Below are 24,604 nucleotides of genomic sequence, written 5' to 3' on the forward strand. Positions count from 1 at the left end.
AAATCAACATGCTGATAAGACAATGGGACACACTTGTTTTCCTTCCGTTTTGAGGGTCTGCAGAAAACCTGACAGGCCAAAAAGAGGGAGGAGTCTTCGAGAACCAGATGAATTCCATACGCAAAGCCAGTATTTCCAGTCCTGTTGGATGTGCAAGATATTTTTTCTCCCTAAGGGATATAGGACTTTGAGTAGAAAGCTTTAAATATCAGCAGAAACACCTGCATGTTCTTACGTCGGGTTCCTCCCAGGGGTCGGGACAACCTGAGGTAGATGCGTCACAGCCGGTGCCCCGTGAGCGCCCCACTGGGAAGGCAGACTCTGCACGCCCAAAAGGGACGTGGTGGCTAGAGAAGACACACAAGCACAGCCCTGCCACAGGACATGCCCGTGCCGTCAGCGGGGCAAGGACCATGCCCTGGCGTCGCACCCACCTGGGGCAGACCGCAGGCATTCTGGTAAGCAGGGGGGTCCTGAAAAGTGACCGTCACACAGACACTGGGACAGTGACTCTGCAGGACTCAGGACATTAACCAAAGCACTGGACAAACCGCCACGGAAATGCAGCCACACAGATGACACAAAAAGTTACTGTACTGAACAGCAAAAGCAGTCTCCGAGGGGACTGAGATGGACTCACACTGTCCAATCCTCACGCCCGGCCAGCAGGACACGCGCGATCAGGGCCACTGTACAATGCCCGGGCACCAGCTACCATGCACCATGAAAACCGCCTTTCTTCTGCCTACTCGGTAGTGCTGTGGTTTGTCTCGACTTGTAATTACAGATGTGCTCCTCAGCTCCTCCAAATTCCCTAACTTTTAGCTCCTCTCTTCTCCCCGCTGGTACTAGAGCTGAAGGACACGTGGTGTCACGCTAAAAGAACTGGCCTTAAAATTAAGACTCCAGCTAAACAAGCCCACCTTGGAAGAGGGAAGCCAATCCAGAGTCTAAAAACAAAACTCTTTTATTTTCGACCATCAGCAGATACCTCAGCTGTGCGGCCTGACAAGGCCCCTCCTCCTGGTCGCCAACAGCAGCCTCTTCAGGCCACTTGCTACAGTAAGACGCAGCAGAAACAGTACGTTGCTTTCTGAAGCCACACAACTTGTTGGCTAAAACGTGTGCTGGGTAAAGACCCGCCATCCTGGTGGATTCCCCAGGTGCGACTCCAATCTTTTTCGAGCAGAAAGAGGGTCACAGAAAAGGGAGCGCAGCGAGGCTGCTGCATAGACTCCCCCACCTCTAACAGGCGCTCGTTGCAGACACACCGCACACCAAGCTGGTTTTACCTATCACACATCCACGCATAGGCTCCTCGTGGAGCAAACTGCAGCCACGGGGTTTTAATACTTCTGTTACTTGTTTTTCATGTTAGCAGATATCAGACTTTATCTGCCATCTGAAGAATCCATTAACTGGAAAAAAGGATTAGTGAGGAGGTGCATTCTAGCCATCAGAATTCCAAGTGCAGGTAGCACTGGGCCAGTGGGGACCTCCAGGGAGGTGCCAGGGGAACCCCTCACGGCCACAAAGACCACCTTCATGTCCATATAAATGGAGGGAGCGAGGGGACAGGGACAGGAGCACAGTCGGCCTAGACTTGCCTCTCAGCTGCCCAAGGTCCTGCAGAGGGAAGGGGCCGTTTCATTCCACGCCGAAACCCGTGCCACGCCCAGGCAGGAGCAGAGGGCACGAGATGCGCCCGGCCACGGCAAGTACCACCCGCCAGGCCTGTGTCAGTGTCGCATTCCCCCAGCACACAGGGCGGGCACAGGAGGTCCTCACCGAGCACTCGTGCCGTCCCTTCCCCCCAAGGCCCTCTCGAACTCCTCCTCACCTCCTAACGGACAGCCCCCGTGGGGTAAACTTTTTGTGTATTTGAAGTTTTGGGAAGATCTTCACTCACCAGTTTAAATATCCAAGATGTGAATACTAGTTCCAAAAGTCAGTTAACTGACAATCGATGTGCCCAGAACTCTGGGATTCAAAACACACAATTCACAGAAACCGACTGTGATGATCAAAGGAAACCGGACCGTGAGTGCCGGGGTCTGGAAAAACCTTGGGTATGTAAACCATCAGCGCCAGCACGGCTTGGCTGCGCGGCCACCATGCCTGAACGGGAGGCGGAAAACACCCACCATACCTCAGGAGTGACTTCCGGGACGTCGTCTTTCTCTTCTTTCTTGAGTTCTACCAGCTCTTGAAACTTCTTGGTAAGTGTCTGAATTTCCTCTCTAAAGTGGGAAGGGAAAAGATGACCCCTGACTGGTCATCACACTGTGAGACGTCCACATGCGACAGCAGGGAGGGCAGCCTGCAGAGGCGGCAGGGACACCTCGCCCAGAGCACTGTGGGGTACACCACCCACTGCACCTGGGCACGGCCCCAGGGACCCCGCTGCAGGACAGCGCTGTCTCCGCTCGCCTCGTTGGCCTGGAGCTCCCCAAGGGCAGGGACTCGGGGTTCCCAGGGCCAAGCGCCACTCCGGCCCCTGGTAAGAACCGAAAATATACTGAGTGCCTGAATGACGAGCAGTGAGGTCTCATTTGGGGTTTTCAACAAGCAATGTGAATGGAAGGAAACACAACTTATGTCCTTGCTACAGATTTTAAAGGCAAAGTAGAAAGAAATGTTCACTGTGTACCTGCCTTTCTGACTTACCTTAATTCCAGCCTTCTGACAAAACCTAGTCACACTTTTCCTGAAAATAACATTCATTTCAGTAATTTGTGTCTTACTAATTATTCTGAGTGCTAAATATTTCTGCTCAGATTTCTAATCTACTATTTTGGATATTTTTTTAATGGTGATGAAATTCATATAACATAAAATTCACTATTCTAAAGTCAACAAGTAGTTTTCGGTATATCCACAATGTCGTGCAACCATCAATACTACCTAATTCCAGAATATTTCTATCACCCCAAAAAGCAGCCCCATACCTGTCAGTCACTCCCCATTTCCCCTCCCCTAGCCTGTGGCAGCCACTAGTCTTTCTCTCTCTATGGCTTTGTCTGCGCTGGACATTTCAGTACCACACGATAGGAGGCCTTTGCCTTTGGTTTCCTTCACTGAGCATAAGGTTTCCGAGGTCCATCTGTGTTGTAGCGTCAGACCCTCATTCCTTTGTATGGATACACTTCAGTGTTTTATCTATTCCTCAGCTGATGGACGTTTGGGTGGTTTCCACTTTTTGGCTATTGTGAAGGGATGACGTTGAGTGCGGGAGGCAACCATCCCGAGGAGGGAACTGACAGCTGGGCTGAGTCTGGAGCAGAGGTGTGGAACCAGGGTGCAGGCTGAGATCGCCCACAGTGGACACGGCTGGGGTGGAGGATGCACACGGAGGAGTTGGCCGTAACGCCAGAGAGACAAACACTGGCCTCATTATGAAGAACCTTTCCCCAGAGTTTGGATTTTGACTCGGAAGGAAACAAAAAGGCACTGAAAGATCTCAGCAAGAGGAGTGCCTTAGTCAGGCTGGAGTGCTGTAAAGACCACTCCAGAGGCTGCTGAGAACGGAGGGGAGGATAGCAGGGGCGGCAGGAAGAGCGTGGGACTGCGCGTGTCCCCTAAACACTCTGACTCTCGGTTCACTCACCTCAAAGCCTCCTCTCTTTCTCTTCTCTCCTTCTCACCTTCCTTCATGTTTCCCAGCTCCTTCTGTAAGTCAGCCTTTGTCTGCAGCAGCTGCTTCACTTCCAACCTGAGCATACAAAACCAGAGACATTTCAAGTTCATTAAACAAAAGATCACAGTTACGCCGAGCGCCGCACAGCAGGAGGAGCTTTCAGAGAAACAACGCAGTCCAACATCCTCGCTTATGACGGTGGACAGACGACAGGGGCAGAGGATAAGGAAAGGCACTTCTTGTAACTACACAGAACCAAGCACAGACCCGCGAGTCCCGACGCCCAGGCGGGCCTTCCTTCAGGTGTTTACTGAGCCCCTGCTGGGGGCCAGCGACTGTCCGGGGCCGGGAAATTGGAGGTGTGCCTGAGCTGAGGCCTGGACGGATGGCAGCGCGGGGTAGGGGTGGGGGTGACCCGGGTGACACGTGGCCAAGGACGTGGCTTTAAAACGAGACCTCTGCCTGCATCTCAGTCCCACTGCTTACTGTGTGGTGACCTAACGTTTCAAGGTCCTGTTAATCTCCATGTGAAGGAGATAAAACCCTGCGTTTAGCAGGGTCCCTGTCACCTAGTCAGGGCTCAATAAATGGAAACTATCACCATGCCATGTGATAGATTGAGAGATAATCACAGACCTTACTTACTCTTCAAAATGACTAGCCTAATTTTTAAAATTCTTCATGAAATACTAGTTTTTACAAGAATCTATCAATTCACGTAGATGCTGTAGTAGACTTTGACTGGAGGTGAAAGAACGGTGGAGTGTGAGGGGATTTGCCTTCTGCTATAAACAGAAGGCAGCAGAACTGAGGAGGCCAGGAGTCAGCTGGTGAGGCCTTCTCAGACCCACACCACCCTGAGCTACCAGGGGGTCTCAGCTGCAGACTCAGACTCAGATCTGGGCCCGCCTGAGGCTCTGCCTCTCTAACCAGCTCCCAGGTGGGCGGGGCCTGAGGCTCTGCCTCTCTAACCAGCTCCCAGGTGGGCGGGGCCTGAGGCTCTGCATCTCTAACCAGCTCCCAGGTGGGCGGGGCCTGAGGCTCTGCATCTCTAACCAGCTCCCAGGTGGGCGGGGCCTGAGGCTCTGCATCTCTAACCAGCTCCCAGGTGGGCGGGGCCTGAGGCTCTGCCTCTCTAACCAGCTCCCAGGTGGGCGGGGCCTGAGGCTCTGCCTCTCTAACCAGCTCCCAGGTGGGCGGGGCCTGAGGCTCTGCATCTCTAACCAGCTCCCAGGTGGGCGGGGCCTGAGGCTCTGCCTCTCTAACCAGCTCCCAGGTGGGCGGGGTCTGAGGCTCTGCCTCTCTAACCAGCTCCCAGGTGGGCGGGGCCTGAGGCTCTGCCTCTCTAACCAGCTCCCAGGTGGGCGGGGCCTGAGGCTCTGCCTCTCTAACCAGCTCCCAGGTGGGCGGGGCCTGAGGCTCTGCCTCTCTAACCAGCTCCCAGGTGGGCGGGGCCTGAGGCTCTGCCTCTCTAACCAGCTCCCAGGTGGGCGGGGTCTGAGGCTCTGCATCTCTAACCAGCTCCCAGGTGGGCGGGGCCTGAGGCTCTGCCTCTCTAACCAGCTCCCAGGTGGGCGGGGCCTGAGGCTCTGCATCTCTAACCAGCTCCCAGGTGGGCGGGGCCTGAGGCTCTGCCTCTCTAACCAGCTCCCAGGTGGGCAGGGCCTGAGGCTCTGCCTCTCTAACCAGCTCCCAGGTGGGCGGGGTCTGAGGCTCTGCCTCTCTAACCAGCTCCCAGGTGGGCAGGGCCTGAGGCTCTGCATCTCTAACCAGCTCCCAGGTGATGCTGAGGCTGCTGGCTTCCCAGGCCACACTCTGAGTAGCAAGTCTGAGAGAGAAACACCACCTCAGGAATGCATGGGTTTAGCTTACTCATGACAGGACTGCGACTAGAGAAGCCACAAATAAACAGTGAGGGAAGGAGACAGGTGCATTCGAAGTGGGCTACAGATCAAGACACTGGAGAACAAACAGTGGATAAGCAAATTCTTGCGGCTTAGCTTTTCATTCTTAGAGCCACACTGAATACTTCACAGCATTTATGTCTTATTTGATATACAGATGGAACGTCATAAGCATATTACTGAATCTTTAAACCACTCTGCATAAGATCTAATTGATGGCCTATTTTACACAAATCAATGAAAGTCCATTCTTCTCTAAAAAAGAATTTGGAAATCCCTCTGGAATTCAACATAAAGAGATTTAAATGGCAGCCCCCTACACTCTTTTAATTACATAATATGGCCAATTAATGTCTCCTTTTTACCACTAAAGCTGCCTTTATTTCAGAAGCAAAATATAAGAAGTCTTAGAATCATATAAAAATACTTGCAATCACTACTCTGAGCTGAGCATCTTTCTCCAGTTCACACTAGCGACAGTACACGTCAACAGAAAGCAGCCCCTCAGGAGACGCCTCAGCCCACGTACTCTTTCTCCTGCAGCTGGCTTTGCAGGGCGTTCCGCTCGCCCTTCAGACTTTTCACGGCCCCCCGGAGACGCTCGCCCTCCTCGTGGCGGTCGGATCGCGGCTGCCTGTGCACGGTGGAGCTGGACGAAGAGTCAGCCGGGAAGCCTGCCTGGACCACTTCCGAAGCGGGAGACTTTGGGCTTTCCATCAAACTTATTTTCTGGGGGCAACATAGGCATCTGTTAGATGTTATTTCTTACTTCACCTTCTGTTTATGGAACCCAGAAAAGAGACACTGACCAACAGGAAACTCATCTCAGGCAAGGGGATGGGAAAGGCTCCGTGTGACCTGAGAAACCTGGGGACGATTCTCCTGCCTCAGGGTTCTGCGGGCAGTGGAGGAGCACCCTACCCAGCACACTTCTCTTGCACTTGAGCAGGAGAGCGCAGACCCCAGCTGGGGCAGGACGTGGCAGGGCCACTAACAACCCTGAGAGCAAAGGGCGTGCGGGGAGGAGACGTCATAAACTACTTTACTTCTTGCTCACGGACCCTATTATTTCCCCAGAATTTCTGGAATTTTCACCCTATGCTTTTGGTCTTATATGACAAGCCAGCTGGCTGGCTAGGAGACACCAAGCACCCTCAGATTCCCACGGGGACTGGAAAAGCACTGCCCCACAGGGCATCTGGACCACCTCTGGAGGCCTTTCTCTCCTAACGGGCTTTTTGCTTAAAATATCCACAATTTAGATAAACTTTCTGCTTTGTACCTATGTGAAATTAATTTTTAAAAAATGTCTCCACTGGTTATTTTCAATTACGCTGAATTTGTCAGACAGCGTTAATTAATAATATCCCACATTTTAAAACCTGTAGATGTTGCTCTATATTTGAGTATTTTTGGTATTAACTTTAAGATGGGCTACATGGGAATTGATGAATATGACTTAACAAGAGTTAAAAAAATTAAGAGAAATAAATAATTTGGTTTACTGGTTAAAAAAAAAAAAAAGTCCCCTCCAGGTTCACTCTGCTCAGTCGAACGACGTGACAGCCCCAACTTTTCACCATCTACTCAGCAGGAGTCGACACCTCCACCCACCTTCAGCAGAAGCAGACTGACTACCCATTTCAAATTCACACGGGGCAGGTGAGGAAATGGGAATGCCCCAACTTTGCGGTTGGCGAAGTGTGGACAAGCAGAGTTTTGGAGAGAAGAGTCTGGTAAGTGACTGGCTGTAAACAGCCCACGGGTGTGCGTCCGGCTGGATTTCTGAAAGGCTCTATGGTCCCTCTACATTGGCATCCACCCACAGCTACACGCGGAAGTCCAACGCTGCGTCGTGCGACAGCTTTGCCGTCAGTGACAGGAGGGACGGCAGGCCGTGACTCTCAGCTCGTCTGCACGGCGAGGCGCCTCCCTTGCCAGCTGTGCTGTGCGCCGTCTGGCAGCCGGGCACGCTCCCACATTCAGTGCGACCTCCCTCAGTCCTACGAGCAAAGCCCCTTGTTTCTGTCCCCACTTTCTAAGTCTCCAGCTACTCCTGAAGCGTGGGCAGGTCCCGAATGAGGGAGGTGACGCTGAGAGGCGTGTGACTCACTTTTTCCAGCTCCGAGATCCGTCGAAGCAGCCGGGGCTTACTCCACTCCATGTAACCTAGTGGAAGCAACGGGATTTTAAGACACGCTGTACAACCACCTCCACAGAGCCCCCAGCCTGGACCACCAGCCTGAGAGCCTCCCCTTCTCAGGCTGGCACAGCCCGTGGAGCCACAGCAAAGCTGGAAGACCACGTCTGGCAGGCTCCTGCGATCTGGGTGCCTCTCGCAGTGAAGGAGCCTCAGTTCCCTGCCTCTGCGGAGCCGTCAACACGAGTGGTCTCTGGAGGCCTCAGTGTGACATGCTGTCCAGATTCTACCCCGGGTGGGCTTGGCCCCACCAGCCCATTAAGATGGTTCTTCTCAAGGTCGCCCATGACCTCACCCTGCCGACTCTAAAGCTTACTCCGAGTCTTCATCCTCCTGAACGGCAGCACACCCGCCCTGCTCCTTCCGTCCCATGCTCCCCTCGCCGGGCTATCAGGCCCCACGCGCCCCTGGCTCTACTGGCCGCCTCGCTGGCCACTCCTGTCACCTCCTAGCCCCTTGGTCCCCTCTTTGGCTCTTCTCTGCTCACTCCCGAGGTGATGTGAATCTCACCTGGGTCACGTGTTCACTGCTGCCCACGAGGGGCCCCTGCCCTGACTTATTGATACGTCCAGCCTCCCCCTGACATCTGTGACCCACCACAGACTTGCCCTGGCCCCTCTCCCCACACCGGTCCCTGCAGCTGCTCAGATAAAGACCTTGGAGCCTGTCTCCTCCCTTTTCTCACAGGCGACACCTGATCTCCAAGACGCACCTGGAACCTCTCACCACTGTGGGACCACTTGGTCCCGGCCACCAGCAGCTCCTCGAGGCCACCACAAAAGCTTTCGTCTTCCAGGCCCCTTTGCTACACAGTCCACTGGGCACAGAAGCAAGGTCTCCAAGAACAAGGCAGACGCTTCTCACCTTTGCTCAAACCCCTGGTTCTGGAGTGGCCTTCAAGGCCCTACACTCCATCTGGCCCACTGCTTCTCTGTCTTCATTGCTGCCACTCTCCACTGCTTCCCCACGCTGGGCACAGGGGCCACCTTGCTGGTCCTCAAACATGCCGGGCACACATGGGGCCTGGAGTGCCCTTCCCCCGGCCATCAGCACAGCTGTCCCTCAGCTCTCTCAGACTGTGCACGGCTGTCACTGTCTCGGTGGGGCCTTCCCTGAAGACCCACTCACAGGTGCATGCCACCGCCCTGAGCTGCTGCCTCCTGCCCTCCTTTAACTGGCTCCATAGCACTCATTCCCACCTGACCCACACTGGACCCGCTGGCTTCTCCTCGCCCTCCCTGCGATGGTGTCACCTCCACGAGGGAGGCTGCACGCTCTCCTCCACTGCTCTGTCTCCAGCACCCAGAGCAGAGTGGCATGCAGCAGGTGCTCACTACGCTTCCGGCAGCGTTGCCCAGCGGGCTGTACCCGAGGCTGTGGCCAACGCAACAGGGCCCTGGGGGTTGGGAGGAAGGAAGGGCCACGATCCCCCATGGCCGCTACCCCACGTCTTCCCTCCAAGAACAAGAGACGCCACCTCTCTCCTCGTGTCTCCCTCCTTGGGTGGCTCTCGGGCAGATACCCTTTGTCTTGGAGACGGTGGGGGAGCTGCTCAGCACGCGGTCCAGGTCCTCCTTCAGGCTCTGGTTCTCCTCCGTGAGCTCCTGGACGCTCCGGGACAAGCTCAGGAGGGCGCTGCTCATCTTCTTCTGCCTTTTCAGGCTGATTTTCTTCTCCACTGGAGGCCTAGGGACAACAAAACCAAGCGGCTAAGGTTTGGGGCTCTAAACTGGCTTCACAAACGTCTTCAGTGAGGAGTGGGCACATGAGGGCCTGGGGCGCCTGTCCATGGCTCAGAGTGGTTTCTGTAGGTGAATATTTGCAGTTGAATAGGGAACACGAACTTTGAACCCCAAATAAGCAAAGTGTTATCCCCTAAAACAGAACTCCATTCTTCTCGTTAGTAAACCTGCATAACAAAATATTGTATTCACTTACCAGTAATATATTTTAAATTCTATCACTAAGAAATCTAAGGAAATTTATTTTCTCTCTTGTTACATAAGTACCTATATAATAGTTTTGATTTTGTCTCTCATCCCACACAGTCTAAGATAGTTGATCCTCATTATTCACTGATTCCATATTTGCAAATTCACCTACTTGCTAAAGTGAACCTGTAACCTCCTAATCAACACGTGTGGCACTCTCCTGGTCACTCGTGAATGTGGGCAGAGTGGCAAAGAACTGGAGTCGCCTGCTGGGCACATTCCCGGCTGAGGCTGACAATGCACCGCTCCGGCTTCTAATTCCAGCTACTGCACTGTCAACAAGTGTCGTTTTCACCATCTATTTAGTGCATGCTTTTCACGTTTTTGTGATTTTGGTGATTTCGCTGTTTAAAGTGGCCCCCAAACATATGTACAGTGACAGACAAAAACTAGACTATTGGTGGTGAGCACGATGCAGTCTATACGGAAGCTGACATATGAGAATGTACACCTGAAATTATACAGGGTTATAAGCCAATATGACCTCAATAAAATAAGTAAAAAAATAAGTAAATAAAACGGCGCTCCCGCATGGTGCTGGAGCGCGGGCTGGAGCTCCTGAGTGTGAGAAGGCTGGGACGGGCCTCACGGAGAAAACACGCGTGTCAGACGAGCCTCTCTCAGGCCTGAGTCACAGCGCTGTGGGTGCGAGTCCAATGTCAATGAGTTAACAACATAAACCTCACAAGGTGTGTTTAACAGAAACACACGTACAAAGGTTATGTATTGACCGCTGACGAGAATGTGGTGGCCAGAGGCTCATGGGAACCTGACCCCGGACCCCCAGGCGCAGCGCTTCAGTATTTGCCAATTCAGGGCTCGCAGAGACTTTAAGGACACCACTGCTGCGAATAACGAGAATGGACCATAATTACTACCGGCCCTTTACAGGAAAAATTTGCCAACGCACTTGAAACTACCGAGGGAAGGGGCAAAAAGGGCAGACCAGGCCCGGCAGAGTGTAAACACTCGACAAACGTCAGGAATCTACTGCAGACCAGCTACGCGCCCAAATCCATGGAAAGGGGTCGCTCCTTCCATGGTGTGTTGAAAGCCTGAGATGGTTCAGGAAGGGGTCAGGGAAATCTATGCCATAAGGAAACCATGATGTCTCTCCTCAGAAACTGATCTGGCAGAATGAGCTTGTCCTTGGCATTAAACGCCCTCCGAGAAGGAAGAGCTGCTTTGAAATCAGCGTTTTCTAGCCCTAAGCTGGGGGCTGTTAGGCAGTGTGAACGCTTCAAGCACAAGCACTGAGCGTGCCGGGGGCAGTCAGCACATCTGTGACACCCCAGCCAGACACGTGGCCACTCCCCCATCAAGGACACAGGCGCGGGCCGGTGCTGCTCGAGCTGAGGGCACCGGACGCGGCCTCCAGGGAGTGACTGTGCTGCCTCTAGAGCAGCTGAACACGAGGACAACACAGGGGACAGGGCTCCCAAAGGAGAAACCGTACTTTCTTCCCGTAGGTTCAGAAGTTGCCAACAGAGTCTGGAGACGGTGAATCTGCAGGTAACAAATGGAAACGCATTAAAATACAAAGTGAGCAGGCAGACCCTCCTCTGACAAAACTGTAACCAGACTCCCGATTTCTGCCCAGTGGAGGGAAGCAAGCACTCAGTGGCTGTGATGCACGTGCAGGGGAAGACGAAACAGGAGGGCAGCGTGCCCACAGCGCAGCCGGGCCGTGGCCCAGGTCAGCAGCTGCCCCTAGCCACACCCTCCAACCCCGCGGCCCCCACTGGGCAGACAGCACACACCTCCTCGTAATACGTCTCCATGGCAATCCTCATCTCTTCCAAGTTAGTGGTCTTTATATCAGTCTGCAGTTTGCTAAAAACCCAAGTTCAGAGTTAACATGGCAGTGCCAGCGTTCCCGGGGGCGGAACAAGGGTAAGAGTGTTTCTAGACCATCAGAGGAAGGGCTTTGCAGGAGAACCGCGCTGGGCAGGGAAGCCTGAGTCGGCGCTTGGCTGGTTGGGGGCCTTGCACAGGACTCGTTCCGGGCCTGACGAGGGAATTCCTCACACCACAGGGCGTCCTCCATGTTGGACCAGCTACTTTCCAGGGTGAGGTGACAGGCTCCCTACAGACATGCTTTACTAAATAAGAGGCTGCCCTTAAAAAACTGGGGTAATCGTGAAGAAAGACCTCAGGGGCAGAGAGGACAGGCCATCTTCGGGGGTAGGTGGGAAGGACGGTTTTACAAAGGAAAGAGTCATTTTCTCCCCTTGTCCTGTTTTCACGGTTAACAGACTTTAGGTACACAGCTCTAGCAGAGAAATGAAAGTAAAGGACAGAGTTCGGGATTCTGAAAGAAGAAATCAGCAAATAAAAACTGTTTAAATCGACCATTTCAGCAGGAAACAAAGGAGGGGGGCACTTTGTATAAAGAGGAGATGTGGGGCAACAGAAAGCAGAACCTCAGATTTCCTTAAATAAACTCCATCACAGCTAGGAAAGACCCTCCCTCTGCACTAAAGCGACAGGAAAGAGATCTGTGCGGCCGCATCAAAGCCAGCCCAGGAGCGCGCAGGGCGGAGAAGAGCTGGGGACAGGTCTGGGCACCAGGGCAGCATCGAGACCCACACACGTCCTACCAGAGGAAAAAGGAATCCACAGAGGACTAAGGGCAGAAAGTATTTCTTAAACGTCACCGGAACAGGAAAGGCCAAAGGAAAATTCCGTTCCTTAGTGACATCGGGAAGAGGCGGCTAATATTTACTTTCGTTTTTTTGGTAGGAAGATGAAGCTGGGACTAGGGACGTGGAACAGAGGACGGCGGTGGGAACTAATGCCGTGGTCTGAGAAAACAGAGCAGATACTGATACTGAAATCACAGGCAGGACGAGGGGCGCGCGTGTCAGCCTGGCCAGCTGAGGTGGGCGAGGCCTAGGCGCCCCCTGGAGCCCGCGGCCCACAGCCAGCCCCCCAACGTCTCCATACTTGATAGCGTTGTCCTTCTCCTTGCACTGCTGCTCCAGCTTGAGAATCCTCTGCTTTAGCCCATTAACGACCTGCCAAGAGAACACCACCACTTCAGGTTGACCGTTTCCACGTCTGCGGCCTTCCTCGCCCTCCGGAGACTCAGACTGTCCCGTCCCCAGGCTGGGTGAGGTGCCCCCTACCAGCTGATCTGGCAGCCCCCGCATGTCATCCCATCGGAGCGCTCTTGTCCTTAACACCACCCCCCCCGCCCCCCCCATTTAAGGGCTGGCTTCTCTTCTAGGGCACAGGCGCAGCAAAGAGCGAGCCCACCGTCCTGCCTACTCAGCGCACAGCGCGGGGAGGGGAGCTGTGCCAGGGGGCAGCACGCAGCCACGGTCTGCATGCCCGAAAGCTGCCATCTTCCCTCCATCACTTCCATGCTCGGTAGAATGGACAAGACACTTCACCAGTTACTGTCGAGGAAGCCAGCACGGTCCCCAGATAGGAGAATCACAACCCTCACCTGGCCCACAACTCAGTCCACAGCACTCCCCTGGGAGGCAGCGCACAGCTGGACAGAGGCCTGGCGAGGTCCTGCACCTCCCTCACCCGCTCACTCCCTCATCTCTCCCTTCTCTCTGTTAGTGTATCACTGTGGGAGATAATACCCTCTGTTCCTGGAAGAACATCCCTTTCTCTCTTTTTAAATAGCCAAACTACTTTTTCATTGGGTTTTAAGGTAATTTAAAATTATATCAGTAATACACCAATATGTTTCCTGTAAAAAAAACCCTTAAAACACTATAGATGAAAGTATACTCTCTGACCTTACCCCTGTCCACTAATATTGGGGTCCACTCACTGTGCATTCTCTAGACCTTATTCTAGGCGTGCATGTGGGCACGCATGCCCCTGAAAGGGCAGCATTGTTTGCATAAATGGTACCCGACCACACATATCATTCTGCAACTTGTCTCTTCCAATCGACAAGCCGCCTCGGTGGCCACGCCTGCTAGTTCCGGTATGGTATGCCTACGCTCTTCCTCCAAAGGACGAACAGACCCGCTGCAGTGGCTCGCTCTTCCACGACAGACGTTTAAGTCGTGACCCGTCTTTGCTATCACAACCACTCCCTCATAGAAACCTCGGCCAGTCCTCCTTGTGCATGTGGCCCGATGTTTCCTGAGCACATGTGGTGACAAGCAGACATGTCCAATCCCAGGACACAGCCGCTGTGAAGGGCGGTTTGGCCATGGTATTAGAATGAAAACTGCATGTGCCCTGTCATCCGGAATTTCTACTTTCAATCAACTTTGATAAAAAAAAACACGCACAGGATCAGAACAACAAAGATACAAAGAGCCCATTATTTACAGAATTCTACCTCCTCACCCAAATTAATCATGTAGATATTTCTGAACATAGCTGTACTGTTTTACACTCTTTTTTTAAAAAGTTTTTTCTAACCGTATTTGATGTAGCGGTATTCCAATTTGAATGGCTTCTCAATTCCCCCCAAATTGAGCAGCTATAAATATCCTGTGCCAGAGGCTTTTTGTCCGGGATTTTTTCCTTGAGACATAGTCTAAAACGAGCAGTGTCAGACGAATGCTGGGCACGGTCAGAACAACTTACGAGGCAACGACTGAGTTCTGAGGATGCCGTGTTTCCTCAGCCCTGCCCATCATCGTGTGTGTCTATTTTGCACAGGAGTTCAGGATGGGGCTGTCCCTCAAGTATTCACTGCTAGAGGAACGACGGGGATGGAGACAGACACCATCCCGGCCTTCAGAGCTACCGTCATTTATACGAACCCAACCTGGGCGAACCTCTTAGCCTCAGTTTCCCGATTTTAAAAATGAGCATTGAAGTCCCTATTACGAGAAATCAAATGAGACTATGTACATGTGCAAACTTTACAACTCCACAACATTTAAGAGTTGCTATTATCTGAAAACTTTTCTTGTGGAAACACACTGGTTCCTTCTCAAGCAGTTAAGTACGCACTTTGCGCTGTCCTGAGCACAGAACCAGGCTTTGATCGTTTATTCAGAGAGAATGCTTTCTTCTTGATGGATTGGTATGGAGTCGCCATACATTCTGGAGAGAAAATCCTCTTGTATTGATCAAAATGTCCTCCGCCTCCCCACTACATGATCCGATATCCATCGCAGGCTTAGGGGATTTTATCATAAATTTTAATTTTATGCTATCAAATCCATTAATCATATCATTAATGTTATTTTATTCTTTGTGTTCAATAATCTCAAAATCGTATCCTTTCCAGTTTTCTTTCAGCATTTCATATTTTTTTAAAAAAATGTACTTCCTTGACTCATATGAGGTTTATTGTGGTACCTTTTTCTCCAACTGCTATAGTTTATTGCCACAGCATTAATCATATAATGGCTCCATTTTCCATCATTTTGTTCCATTCGATGTGTTACGAGTTATTAAATAATATAGGAGAGGTATCCGTAGGTGTTTTAAGGTCTTTATTCTGTTCCTGCTTCGTTTCTCTGTTGTACGTCAGCGCCTCTTGCTAAGGATGGTGTTTTCAGGCACGAAGGGGAAGTCCCCCAATGACTACTTTTTCTACAACGCATTTTTGCCCTTGGGGCAATCAGGGCAGGCCTGCTCAGCCTCTCCCACTCCCCTGCCAGCCCTGAGGCGTCTTCTGCAGGCCCCGCGGCTCCGTGGAGAGCGGGTGGGCAGTTTGGAGCCGTCTCCACAGCTGCTCCTCCTCTTGTAAGAGTGCGGTGGAGAAGAGGCATCTCTCCCGCGGGCTGCGTCTAAAGCCAGGTTTCAGTGGGAAGCTTGCCTGTCTCGCTGGAGATTATACTCACCCAGCCGGTATCAGGCCTTTTCTCTGCCAGAGTCCGAACAAAATCCGTGCCCTGTGGTGAGTGGATGGAGACATGAAGACAATAGGCAGTTCAGCCCCCCGCCGCCCCCGTTAGTCTGAGGAGGGGAGCCTGTGGCTCCCACGCCTCCTGCGGGGGCACCACCACCACCGCCCAGCCAGCAACTTACTCGGGACGGATCCAAAAGCTGCTCTATCTGCCGGTCCTTTCGGCTGTTCTCCTCTTCCAGGCGCCGAAGCTTCGTCCTCATCAGGTCCACGTCACTCTTCTGCATGTGTAACGACTGAAGGAAAAAACGACCACACACACACACACCCATGCACACACAAAGTGTACACACAAACATCCAGATGAAACGGAGAAGAATTTCAAGAGCTGCCTGGTCCCCAGTCAGGACACTGCATGTGCGGTGGGATGAGGAGGCCTGGATGTCACAGTAAGGGGCACTGAAAGGCCCTACTGGCATCTAGTGGGTGGGGATTAGGTGGGTCAATGCCCTGTTAGGTGCAGGACCATCTCACCCAACTAAGAACTCTGCCACCCAACATGCCAACGGTACCCCCAGGGAGAAACACTGCTCTACAAATCCACACCGTCAACAGCAACTCCGGAAGGTGCCAATGTCACATATTCTCCATGTCCACAGGAGAAAGTCCATTCCTGTCACACCACAGATCACTAAAACTCATCAAAGGCTAATGTCCATTTAAAATTCTTATTGTCAACTAAGGCCTAGTTGGTCAGGGCAGTGGTTCCCCAATATTCATCTGCGGACCAGTTTTTCAGCAATCTGTGGTGAATTGAGAAGAAAAAGACTATGTAGTCAGTTTTTCACAAAACTAAGTTTATTCACTTTCTACAACTATGCTGTACTTTGAAATTCTATCCTTCCTACTATTTTGGACTTATCTAGTCCTTTCATGAAACGGTGATGGTAGGGCATTTTTAATTATCGTTTGCAATGTCCTCACCTGAAAAAGCTTCTCCCCAGCCTGTGAGCCCCCCAGCCTGAAAAGCACGAGGTTAAAACAGTGCTCACAGCCCCGGCTGGGTAACGCCCACAGGGGTCTGCTGTGCCATAGCTAACTGGCTTCCAGCATCTGCCTGCATCCTAACCAGCCAGGTATCTTGGAAACATCCTTCTCCTTTCAAGGACTCATGCTCAGAAGGGAGACAGTGTCTGAGCAAAACCAGCTCCCACCACTGGAAAGACAATTCAAAGTGCGTGTCCCACCAAGGGAGGCCTGCATGTCAGCCACATATCCACACTTGGCAAGAACGCCAGCGTCCCTACCGGGCAGGAGAGATTCCTGGCACTTGATGAGCATGCAATGAATAAGTTAGTTGGTGCAGAGTCATTGGGAAAGACAAGAAGTCTAACCACGGGAATTTGCTTCGGGAAATATGGAGTACATTCACTTTTCCCTATTCACCCTGCTCAGCACAGCTCAAAACCTTGGACACTGTGCGTAGGACAAACATAAGAAGACTCAGAAAGGTAGAGAGAAGAAGGCAGGCTAGCAAGGGACTCAGGACTCAAGGAACAATGTGCAGAGAGTTCCTCCAGGTCTCTTGCGCCTCCTATATCCTGGACTGGGTGCTGGAGAAGCCAACGGCCTGGACAAGCCAATGGGCACAGACAAGGAAAGCCTCCTCTCTCCAGCAGGAAAGGGGCAGCCTAAGAAGGTAGAAAACTTAGAGACAGTAACTGCTGCATCCCAGGCAAACACCACGGAAAACACCGGGGCCCCACCCCTGCAGCAAAGGCTGAGTGGGCAGCCTGGACCTCGACCGGCCAGGCTGCAGCAGGCGCTGTGCCTCCACCTCACTGAGGAGGAGGCGGGTTGTCAGAGGAGCCGACTGGAGGGCCAGGACTTTCCCTGCCTAGCGGTAATGCGGCCACACATGCACAAAATAAAATGGGAGACATAGCAAGAATTATATTAAATGTAAACGATCTAAACAAACCTGTTAGAAGACAGAGATTGGCAAAGCAGATTAAAAATCATGATCCAACCATATGCTGTCTAGAAGAGGCTTATTTTAAACATAATGAGACAGGTTAAGTCAAAAATAAAAGGAGGGAAAAAGAGATGTCATCAAAACATTAATCAAAAGAAAGCAGGAGTGGGTATGTATAGTAATGTCAGATAAAGCAGACTTAGAGAATAGGAGATTACCAGGACAGAGAAGGACATTATATATTGACTATAAAGGTCAATCCACCAAGAAGACAGCAATCCTAAATGTGTGTTCACCAAATAACAGAGCTGTAAAATATGTGAAAATATGTGGAAAAATTGATGGAACTGAAAGGGGAAATAGAAAAATCCATTATAGTTGGAGACTTCAACATCCCTTTTCTCGATAACTGATGAAACAGCTAGACAGAAAATCAGCAAGCATACAGAAGAACTCAACACCACCATCAACCAACAGGGCCTAACTGCCGTTACAGAACACGCCACCCAACAACGGAACAGCCCTTCTCTTCAAATGCCCACGGAATGCATACAAAGGTGGACCACACCCAGGGCCATACAGCAGACCTCAACAGATTTAAAAGAGATGAGATTATATAGAGTGTGTTCTGTGGCCACAATGGACTCAAACTAGAAGTCAGCAACAAAAATAACCAGAAAACTTTAAATTCTGAGACACTAAACAATTCCAAATAATCATGAGTCAAAGAGTCTTAAAGTGAAGAATACATCAAAAAAAGACAACATGTCAAAATTTGTAGGACACAGCTACAGCAGTGCTGGGAAGAGAGAACTACTGAAACATGAAACAACATCGATGTGTCTTGGGGCATTCTGATGAGTGGAAAAAGCCAGCCTCAAAAGGTCACATACTGTATGATTCCATTTATATAATATTATCGAGATGCCAAAATTATAGCGATGGAGGGAACAATCAGTGGTTGCCAGGAGCTAGGGATGTTAGAGGGGAGGGAGCTGAGCTTGACCGTGAAGGAGAAGCATGAGAGAGATCTTTGTGGATGGAGCAGTTTTGTGTCTTGATAGCAGCGGTGGTCACAGGAATCTACACAGGTGGCAACATGACACAGAACTACACACGCACATTGTACCAATGTCCGTCTCCTGGTTTTGCTACTGCGCTGTAGTTATGTAAGATGCAACCATTGGGGGAGGCTGGGTGAAAAGTCCAAGGGACCTCTCTGTACTATTGTTGAAACCTTCCTGGGAATCTATAATTATTTCAAAATAAGTTTTTTGCAAATGGTCTACACTCAGTGACCTTTCCCTGTACGTCAGGCACTGTACTAAAGACTTTTCGGGTTACTCTACTGAATCCCCACAGCAACCCTATGAAACCGTACTATCATCATCCCCATTCTTCAATAGGAAACTGAGGCATCGCTTTGCCATAAAAAAAAACTACTCTGATGCTCAAGATCCCAGAGCCACAGAGTACTGAAAATAAATTTCTCTTCTCTCTGAATTTAGACGCCTCAGCTGATTTTATCCAGAAACCCACGATGGTAAGTTTGAATAAAGTCAATATAACTTTACCCAGAGCCTCATTTCTAGCCCCAAGAAGACTGCTTCCAAGAGTCCTTCGGCGGGGATTATTCAGTTTCAGGGACTCTCAGAGTTTATTTAGTAGTCTCCCAACCAAAATAAAAATTCTGTCTACAATATCCCGGATAGTCAACCAACATCTGTTTAAAATCTGTGGGAAAGGGCGTGTACTGACTCATCAGGCGGCACTTCACTGCTAGACAGCTCCTGTGGTGACCATTCTTTTGGTCCTACCTAAGATCTGAGCATCCTCTCTGGACCGACAGAGAAGGGCTGCGTCTTGTACCCAGGGGCCTGTACCAGCTGCCCAGTTTCTCCCTGTGATCCTCAGGTGAGATGGCTTCTGGCTCCTCGCCATGCTCTGGGCATGCTGACTGCCAATGTCCTGCTTAACCTCTGGTGCCCAGAAGGGCCACAGTCCTCCAGACGCAGCCCAGTTGGCACAGACAGCATGTCCATAAACAGACTAACATTACGGAAGGGAATGGACCCCGGTCATCTCTGCAGGGCACAAGAATATGTATGGATATTCAACACCAGTGTGCGGATAACGGTGGTGGTGGTGGAGGTGATGAGGTTGATGGTAATCTACCTCAATGCAGTCTGCACTCTAGGGAGCAGGAGACAGCAGGGGGTAGCAAAAAGAGCCTTGCCCCTGGGAGGCAGACGACCTTCATGGAAATCCTGGTCCCGCTACTGGTTAACCTTGGACAGACTACTAACCTCTCTCAGTCTTAAGATCATCACCAGATAATAGTTGAAACCTATCGCACAGAGCTCCTGTAGAGATCGACTGAGACAAGGTACGTGAAATGTCTTGTTAACACTAACAAATCACACAAAAGCAGATTATTGATAATAATGACACCAAATGGCCTTATCATAAAGTCAAGCCTCAGGGTGCAAAGGGACTCTGAAGTTAATCCAGTCCTTCCCCAGTGTCCTCCACCATGCTGGGGAAGCAGAGCACAGATGAGTCTAAACTTTGTTGAGGCCTCTCACAAGCTGGTGCGAGGCCTCGCTTTAACCAGGGTCCCCCAGCTCCTAAGGCCTCGGCCAGTGTTTCAACTCAGGTGTCTCTTTAAAGCTCATGTTCTTTCCACACGGACACATCCCAGCAAAGATATTGCCCTTCCCACCCATTGTTGTAGAAAGCCTGCACTATTTCAGATCAGCAAAGAGCAGAGAGAAAGACTACCTTCTTCAGCTCAATGATCTCATCATACATGTCTTCCTTCTCTCGGTAGACAAGGGTCCCAGGAACGTGACCTGCAGGAAGACACACAAACCCCTTAAAAGATTATCTGAAAAGCTGAAAAAATTCTTCGCTACACCTTAACGAACACCTGGAAGTTAATAAAATTTTCCTTTTAAGAAAGAAGAGTAAAAATATTTCAACCTTTTTAGCTTGATCACAATACTTTTCCAAAAAGTAAGGAAACTAAAAATGGTAGTGATGTAGAAAGATGAAGCAAGAGAAAACTGAAAGACGTTAACACAGGGCTTCATTGCAGCAAAAGGACTGCAGAAGGGCGTCCAAAGGAGAAGCGCTATGTGCGGATCTGAACAGCAAACACAGCCAGCCAGCGCTCACAGCGGAGGACACGCCCATTCCCGGGTCCGGCAGCGCAGTGGCCTCTGGTTTCAACGGCTGCCTAACATATTGGGACTCTCAAACATTGAAGCCCCAAATAGAGCCCTTAGCCTGTGAGCACAGTAAGGTGGTCAACTCGGGGGACAGTGACAAGGTTTCCCCACGCTTCCTACAGAGGGCTGCAGGAAGAGCAGTGAAAGCATAGGGCTAAAGGCCAGAGGGGAAGACGGGAACATGAAAACAAACCCATTCTTTTTGGTGTGATTATTTGCAATTTTCATTTCATTTCTAGTATTGTTTACATGGCGAACTTAAACAAGACTCTAAGTTTAGGGAGGGAGGCACAATTGAAGCCTGGGAAGATGTCACCGTGCACGTTAGGAAAGCCACTTTCTGGGAGGGCAGAATGGACTTTCAGAGTCACTGTCCTCAGGACACTCCACAATCTCCACCGATGGAGCTAGCACAGGAAGCCTGAAGTCTCACTTTCTCAAAGGACACCCTGGAGTCCCAACGCTTTTCCTTAGCCACGGCTTTGTCACCATCAACGTGCTCACCATTGCTGGCAGAACGCCTGAGGTCTGACCTCCTCCTTCTCAAAGCTTCTGTCAGATAGTCGGGAGTGCTGCGGGGAGGGCTGGTCCATGCGTGCTCCAAGCTGAGCTCTGATTTCAGGGGTGGGGTCAGACCTCCTGGTTTGAATGTGCATGGATTTAATATGACAGGCACAAGCAAATACAACGGCAGGTTTTGTCTCTAATACCGATCTTCCGAGGTTGAAGACAGCTTCAGTCAACCAGCTGACAGTGGCCATCAGCAGGGTGCTGACAAATGTTCAACCACCGGCTCTCAGAAAGAAAGCAAGCCCAGATCGACAGCATTTGCCCATTTCCATGGTATAAACAGTTCCCACGATGTCCAAGTGCAAGCTGCCAGTGTGATATCGACCAGCTCACAAAATTCCTAAAAATGTAACAAGTGGCTCTTGCAAGCTGGTAGGAGCTGCCTCCAACACACCCCTGCCAGCAGTACTAAGACAGCAGAAGGCCCAGAGCATAGTGACACACACACGGACCGTCAGGAACCACACTGGCACGTTATGTAAAAGCTATGAGCTCGACGTCTTTGAGAAGATCAAAAACATTGTCATCCACACAACATCTCTTAAAAACTCTCCTTCAGACCACCACCCGCAATTTCTAAAACCCCCCTCGGGGCAGGAAAGGTTTCTGCTGGAGCAGCCACATACCTTGCTTTGAGCTTCCCAGCCACAGCGTCTGTGGGGTCAACGACGTTCTGTTACCAAGAGGCATGCTCGTTGCTGTCCTCAGAGACCTCCAGGATGCCACTTTTCTTGGCTTAGAGTGATAAGGTGACTCTAAAAAGCCAATAAATGGTTTTAGAGGTGCAAAATATCAACACCCTCTCAACACATGTGCTTTGGAAAGACAAAAACAGCAAAATAAAATAGTCACGAGAGCATCACGACTCCAGATAAAAACATTCTGACAAGAATAAAAGATACAGTTATGATATACACTATACCTATATACACTGTCATATGATATATATATACTTACACTTGTCTTTTAAGTTTTATTATAAAGAAATAACATAATGGGAAATTTATTTAAAAACATGAATCCAAAATTCTACCAATACTACAATATTTAATTTCCCATTCAGTTTTCAATTCCATACATATTTTTACATTGTCACGGTCATAATGAACACACAATTCTGTATCCTTTGTACTTAACGCTGTAAACATTTTTCATGTTGCTACATACGGACATAAGTAATAATATTTAGAACTTAATATGTAACCGATCTAGAAGAAATGAGAAAAAAATTACACCTTTCCAGAGCAGTTTTGATTTTGTCATCAAAATGAGGGAAATGTTTTAAAATCATTTTTCAATCTGGGATTTCAGCTCCTTAATTATGTAAAATGTGACAAATTTATGTGAAAACTAAGTTGTTCACAAAACATGCTTATATTTCTTAAATAGCAAAGAAATTTATATCTGTAGAAGACCCTCAAAATCTAAGTCTAATATACTTAATGTTTTTAATTTCTAAGTTTCTCCATGGCTTCAAAATGTATGGAAAATTTCCCATTATAATTTAGATGAGGGAATAAAGACACATCAGACTCTGGCGCATTCGCACCTCCCCAGGACTGCAGTACCCACTCCCGGGACATTCTGGAGGCCCTGCAAATTTTAAAGATCCACGGAAGAGCTCACTTATAAAAGTAAATCCGTGATCAGAAAAAAAGACCCACAAATGATATTTCCCTCCTAAATGTATGTGATTTATCAATGAATAGTGAGAATCTTCAGGAAAACATGCATGCACGTGGATAAAAGCTGGGAAGGAAGAAGGGAGAATGAAATATACTGGTGACAGACACTGCCTTAGAAACAGGAAACCCTGAAAGAGCGGAGGCGCCACCGCCTGCCTCGTCCTCCCCAGAGCGCGGGGAGGACTAAAAATCTCAGGACACTCTGGAAACTTCAAACCCACGTGGAACTCGATTAGGCACTAAAGAAACACACTTATGAAGTGGACAGGACAGACACGGTCCCTGCTCTGGCGGCAAAGAAACCCAGAGAGAACCCCTGCTGAACAAGCCTCATGAAGGACGTGACGGGAGCAGGTGACGGGGTGCGACCCGAGGAAGTGACATCTGAGCCAGTCTGAGAGGGCTGAGCAAGCCACATGCAAATAGGCCCCAGGGCGCTCGCTCAGGAGGGGACGGCTGCCCAGCACGGCTGCGGGCAGAGGGCACAGCCACCGAGTCACACCACACCTCTCAAGTTTGCGACGCTCTGGGGTTCTGGCCGTTCAAAATTACAGCAGACCCAATTCTGACATTTACAGAAATCAGGATAAAAAGAATCTGATTATTGCTCTTGAAATGCCTGACTTCCAACGAGAGCAAGATGGTCTAATATTTACCTCAGGTACTTTCTAGCCAAGAAGGACTTAAACAAAATGGTTCTAAAATGAGAAGATTTATAACACAAACACCCACACCTTTTCCTTATATCGATTCTCAATTTTCTCCCTGGAAGGAGAGGAAGGATATCCAAAGTCCAAGTTCTAGATGATTTCTTTCTAATGTTTATATTTATTTGTAATACAAAACTCGCTTCTTTTCTTTGCAGGAATTTATCTAATTATGCTCTTCTTGCCCTACTATGAAAGCTCATTTGTATTCTCTGAGCGTGTCATATATTCGACATAATATGTCTGAAGTATATATGTATATAAAATCATACATATATGCATATATCATGACGTCAGGGAGGGCCACAGGTTTCTGGGGAGCAAAAGGAAGCCAATCTAGGATTTAAAGTTTGTCACACAGACATTCACCAGCGTGAAATTCACACATGGGTCACCGTGCACTGGAGCAATGTTAGAACTGGGGCCGCCGTCTGGACTAACCCCACCTGTTACAGACTGAATGGGTGTATCCCCCAAAGTCTGTCTGTTGAAACCTAACTCCCAATGTGACAGTATTAGAAGATGTGTCTTTCGGGGTGACTAGGCCATGGGGTGGGGACCACACAATGGGATTAGTGCCCCTTTAAAAGTGAGCCACAGAGCTGTCTCATCCCCTCCACCAGTGAGATAAACGAGGAGGTGCCTGTCTGCAACCCAAGAGGGACAACCCCAGAACCCAACAGGACTAGCACCAGGCCTCCAGAATGGTGAGAAGTAAAAGTCTGCTGTTCAGAAGCTGCCCCATCTATGTTACCACAGCCCGAACTGAGTAGACCCACTCCTGCCACGTCCTCCCTGACGGGCAGCCGCCTGCTTGACCAGGGCCACAGACGGAGCTGCCCTCCTCCTGCTGAGGGCAGGCAACTGAAGAATCCTGCCAGCAAAATAAGCCCAGGGCATCCCCAAAGGAAAAAAACCCAACTTTC

At 50.2% G+C, this 24,604-nt stretch overlaps 1 protein-coding gene and 1 long non-coding RNA gene across 43 annotated transcripts in view; one reads left to right on the forward strand and one right to left on the reverse strand.

Annotated features, from left to right (window-relative positions):
• The window catches only part of IQCE (IQ motif containing E), a 45,905-nt gene that overhangs the window by 14,306 nt on the left and 6,995 nt on the right, over window positions 1–24,604 (reverse strand). For 12 of the 42 annotated variants that reach the window (XR_011524313.1, XR_011524312.1, XR_011524311.1 and 9 more), the window contains 13 exons: window positions 21,913–22,041; window positions 21,221–21,355; window positions 20,268–20,338; window positions 15,694–15,807; window positions 15,507–15,557; window positions 12,679–12,749; window positions 11,493–11,565; window positions 11,189–11,238; window positions 9,219–9,427; window positions 7,655–7,710; window positions 6,071–6,270; window positions 3,608–3,712; window positions 2,150–2,240 (listed from right to left, as the gene is read on the reverse strand). Coding sequence is in view for 32 of the 42 variants with exons in the window: in XM_070566178.1 (XP_070422279.1) it covers window positions 2,150–2,240; window positions 3,608–3,712; window positions 6,071–6,270; window positions 7,655–7,710; window positions 9,219–9,427; window positions 11,189–11,238; window positions 11,493–11,565; window positions 12,679–12,749; window positions 15,507–15,557; window positions 15,694–15,807; window positions 20,268–20,338; window positions 21,221–21,355; window positions 21,913–22,041 (1,355 nt within the window). In the remaining 10 variants the exon portion in view is untranslated. The remainder of the gene's footprint in view (window positions 1–2,149; window positions 2,241–3,607; window positions 3,713–6,070; window positions 6,271–7,654; window positions 7,711–9,218; window positions 9,428–11,188; window positions 11,239–11,492; window positions 11,566–12,678; window positions 12,750–15,506; window positions 15,558–15,693; window positions 15,808–20,267; window positions 20,339–21,220; window positions 21,356–21,912; window positions 22,042–24,604) is intronic. The other 30 variants (XR_011524317.1, XR_011524316.1, XR_011524318.1 and 27 more) reach the window with 7 other exon arrangements.
• On the forward strand, window positions 1,445–6,928 carry LOC139074686 (uncharacterized). Its single transcript, XR_011524320.1, has 3 exons — window positions 1,445–2,219; window positions 3,664–4,577; window positions 5,166–6,928. It is a non-coding gene; the product is annotated as an uncharacterized lncRNA (long non-coding RNA).

The sequence above is a fragment of the Equus przewalskii genome, chromosome 12 (assembly GCF_037783145.1).
Source record: "Equus przewalskii isolate Varuska chromosome 12, EquPr2, whole genome shotgun sequence".
Taxonomy (NCBI): domain Eukaryota; kingdom Metazoa; phylum Chordata; class Mammalia; order Perissodactyla; family Equidae; genus Equus; species Equus przewalskii.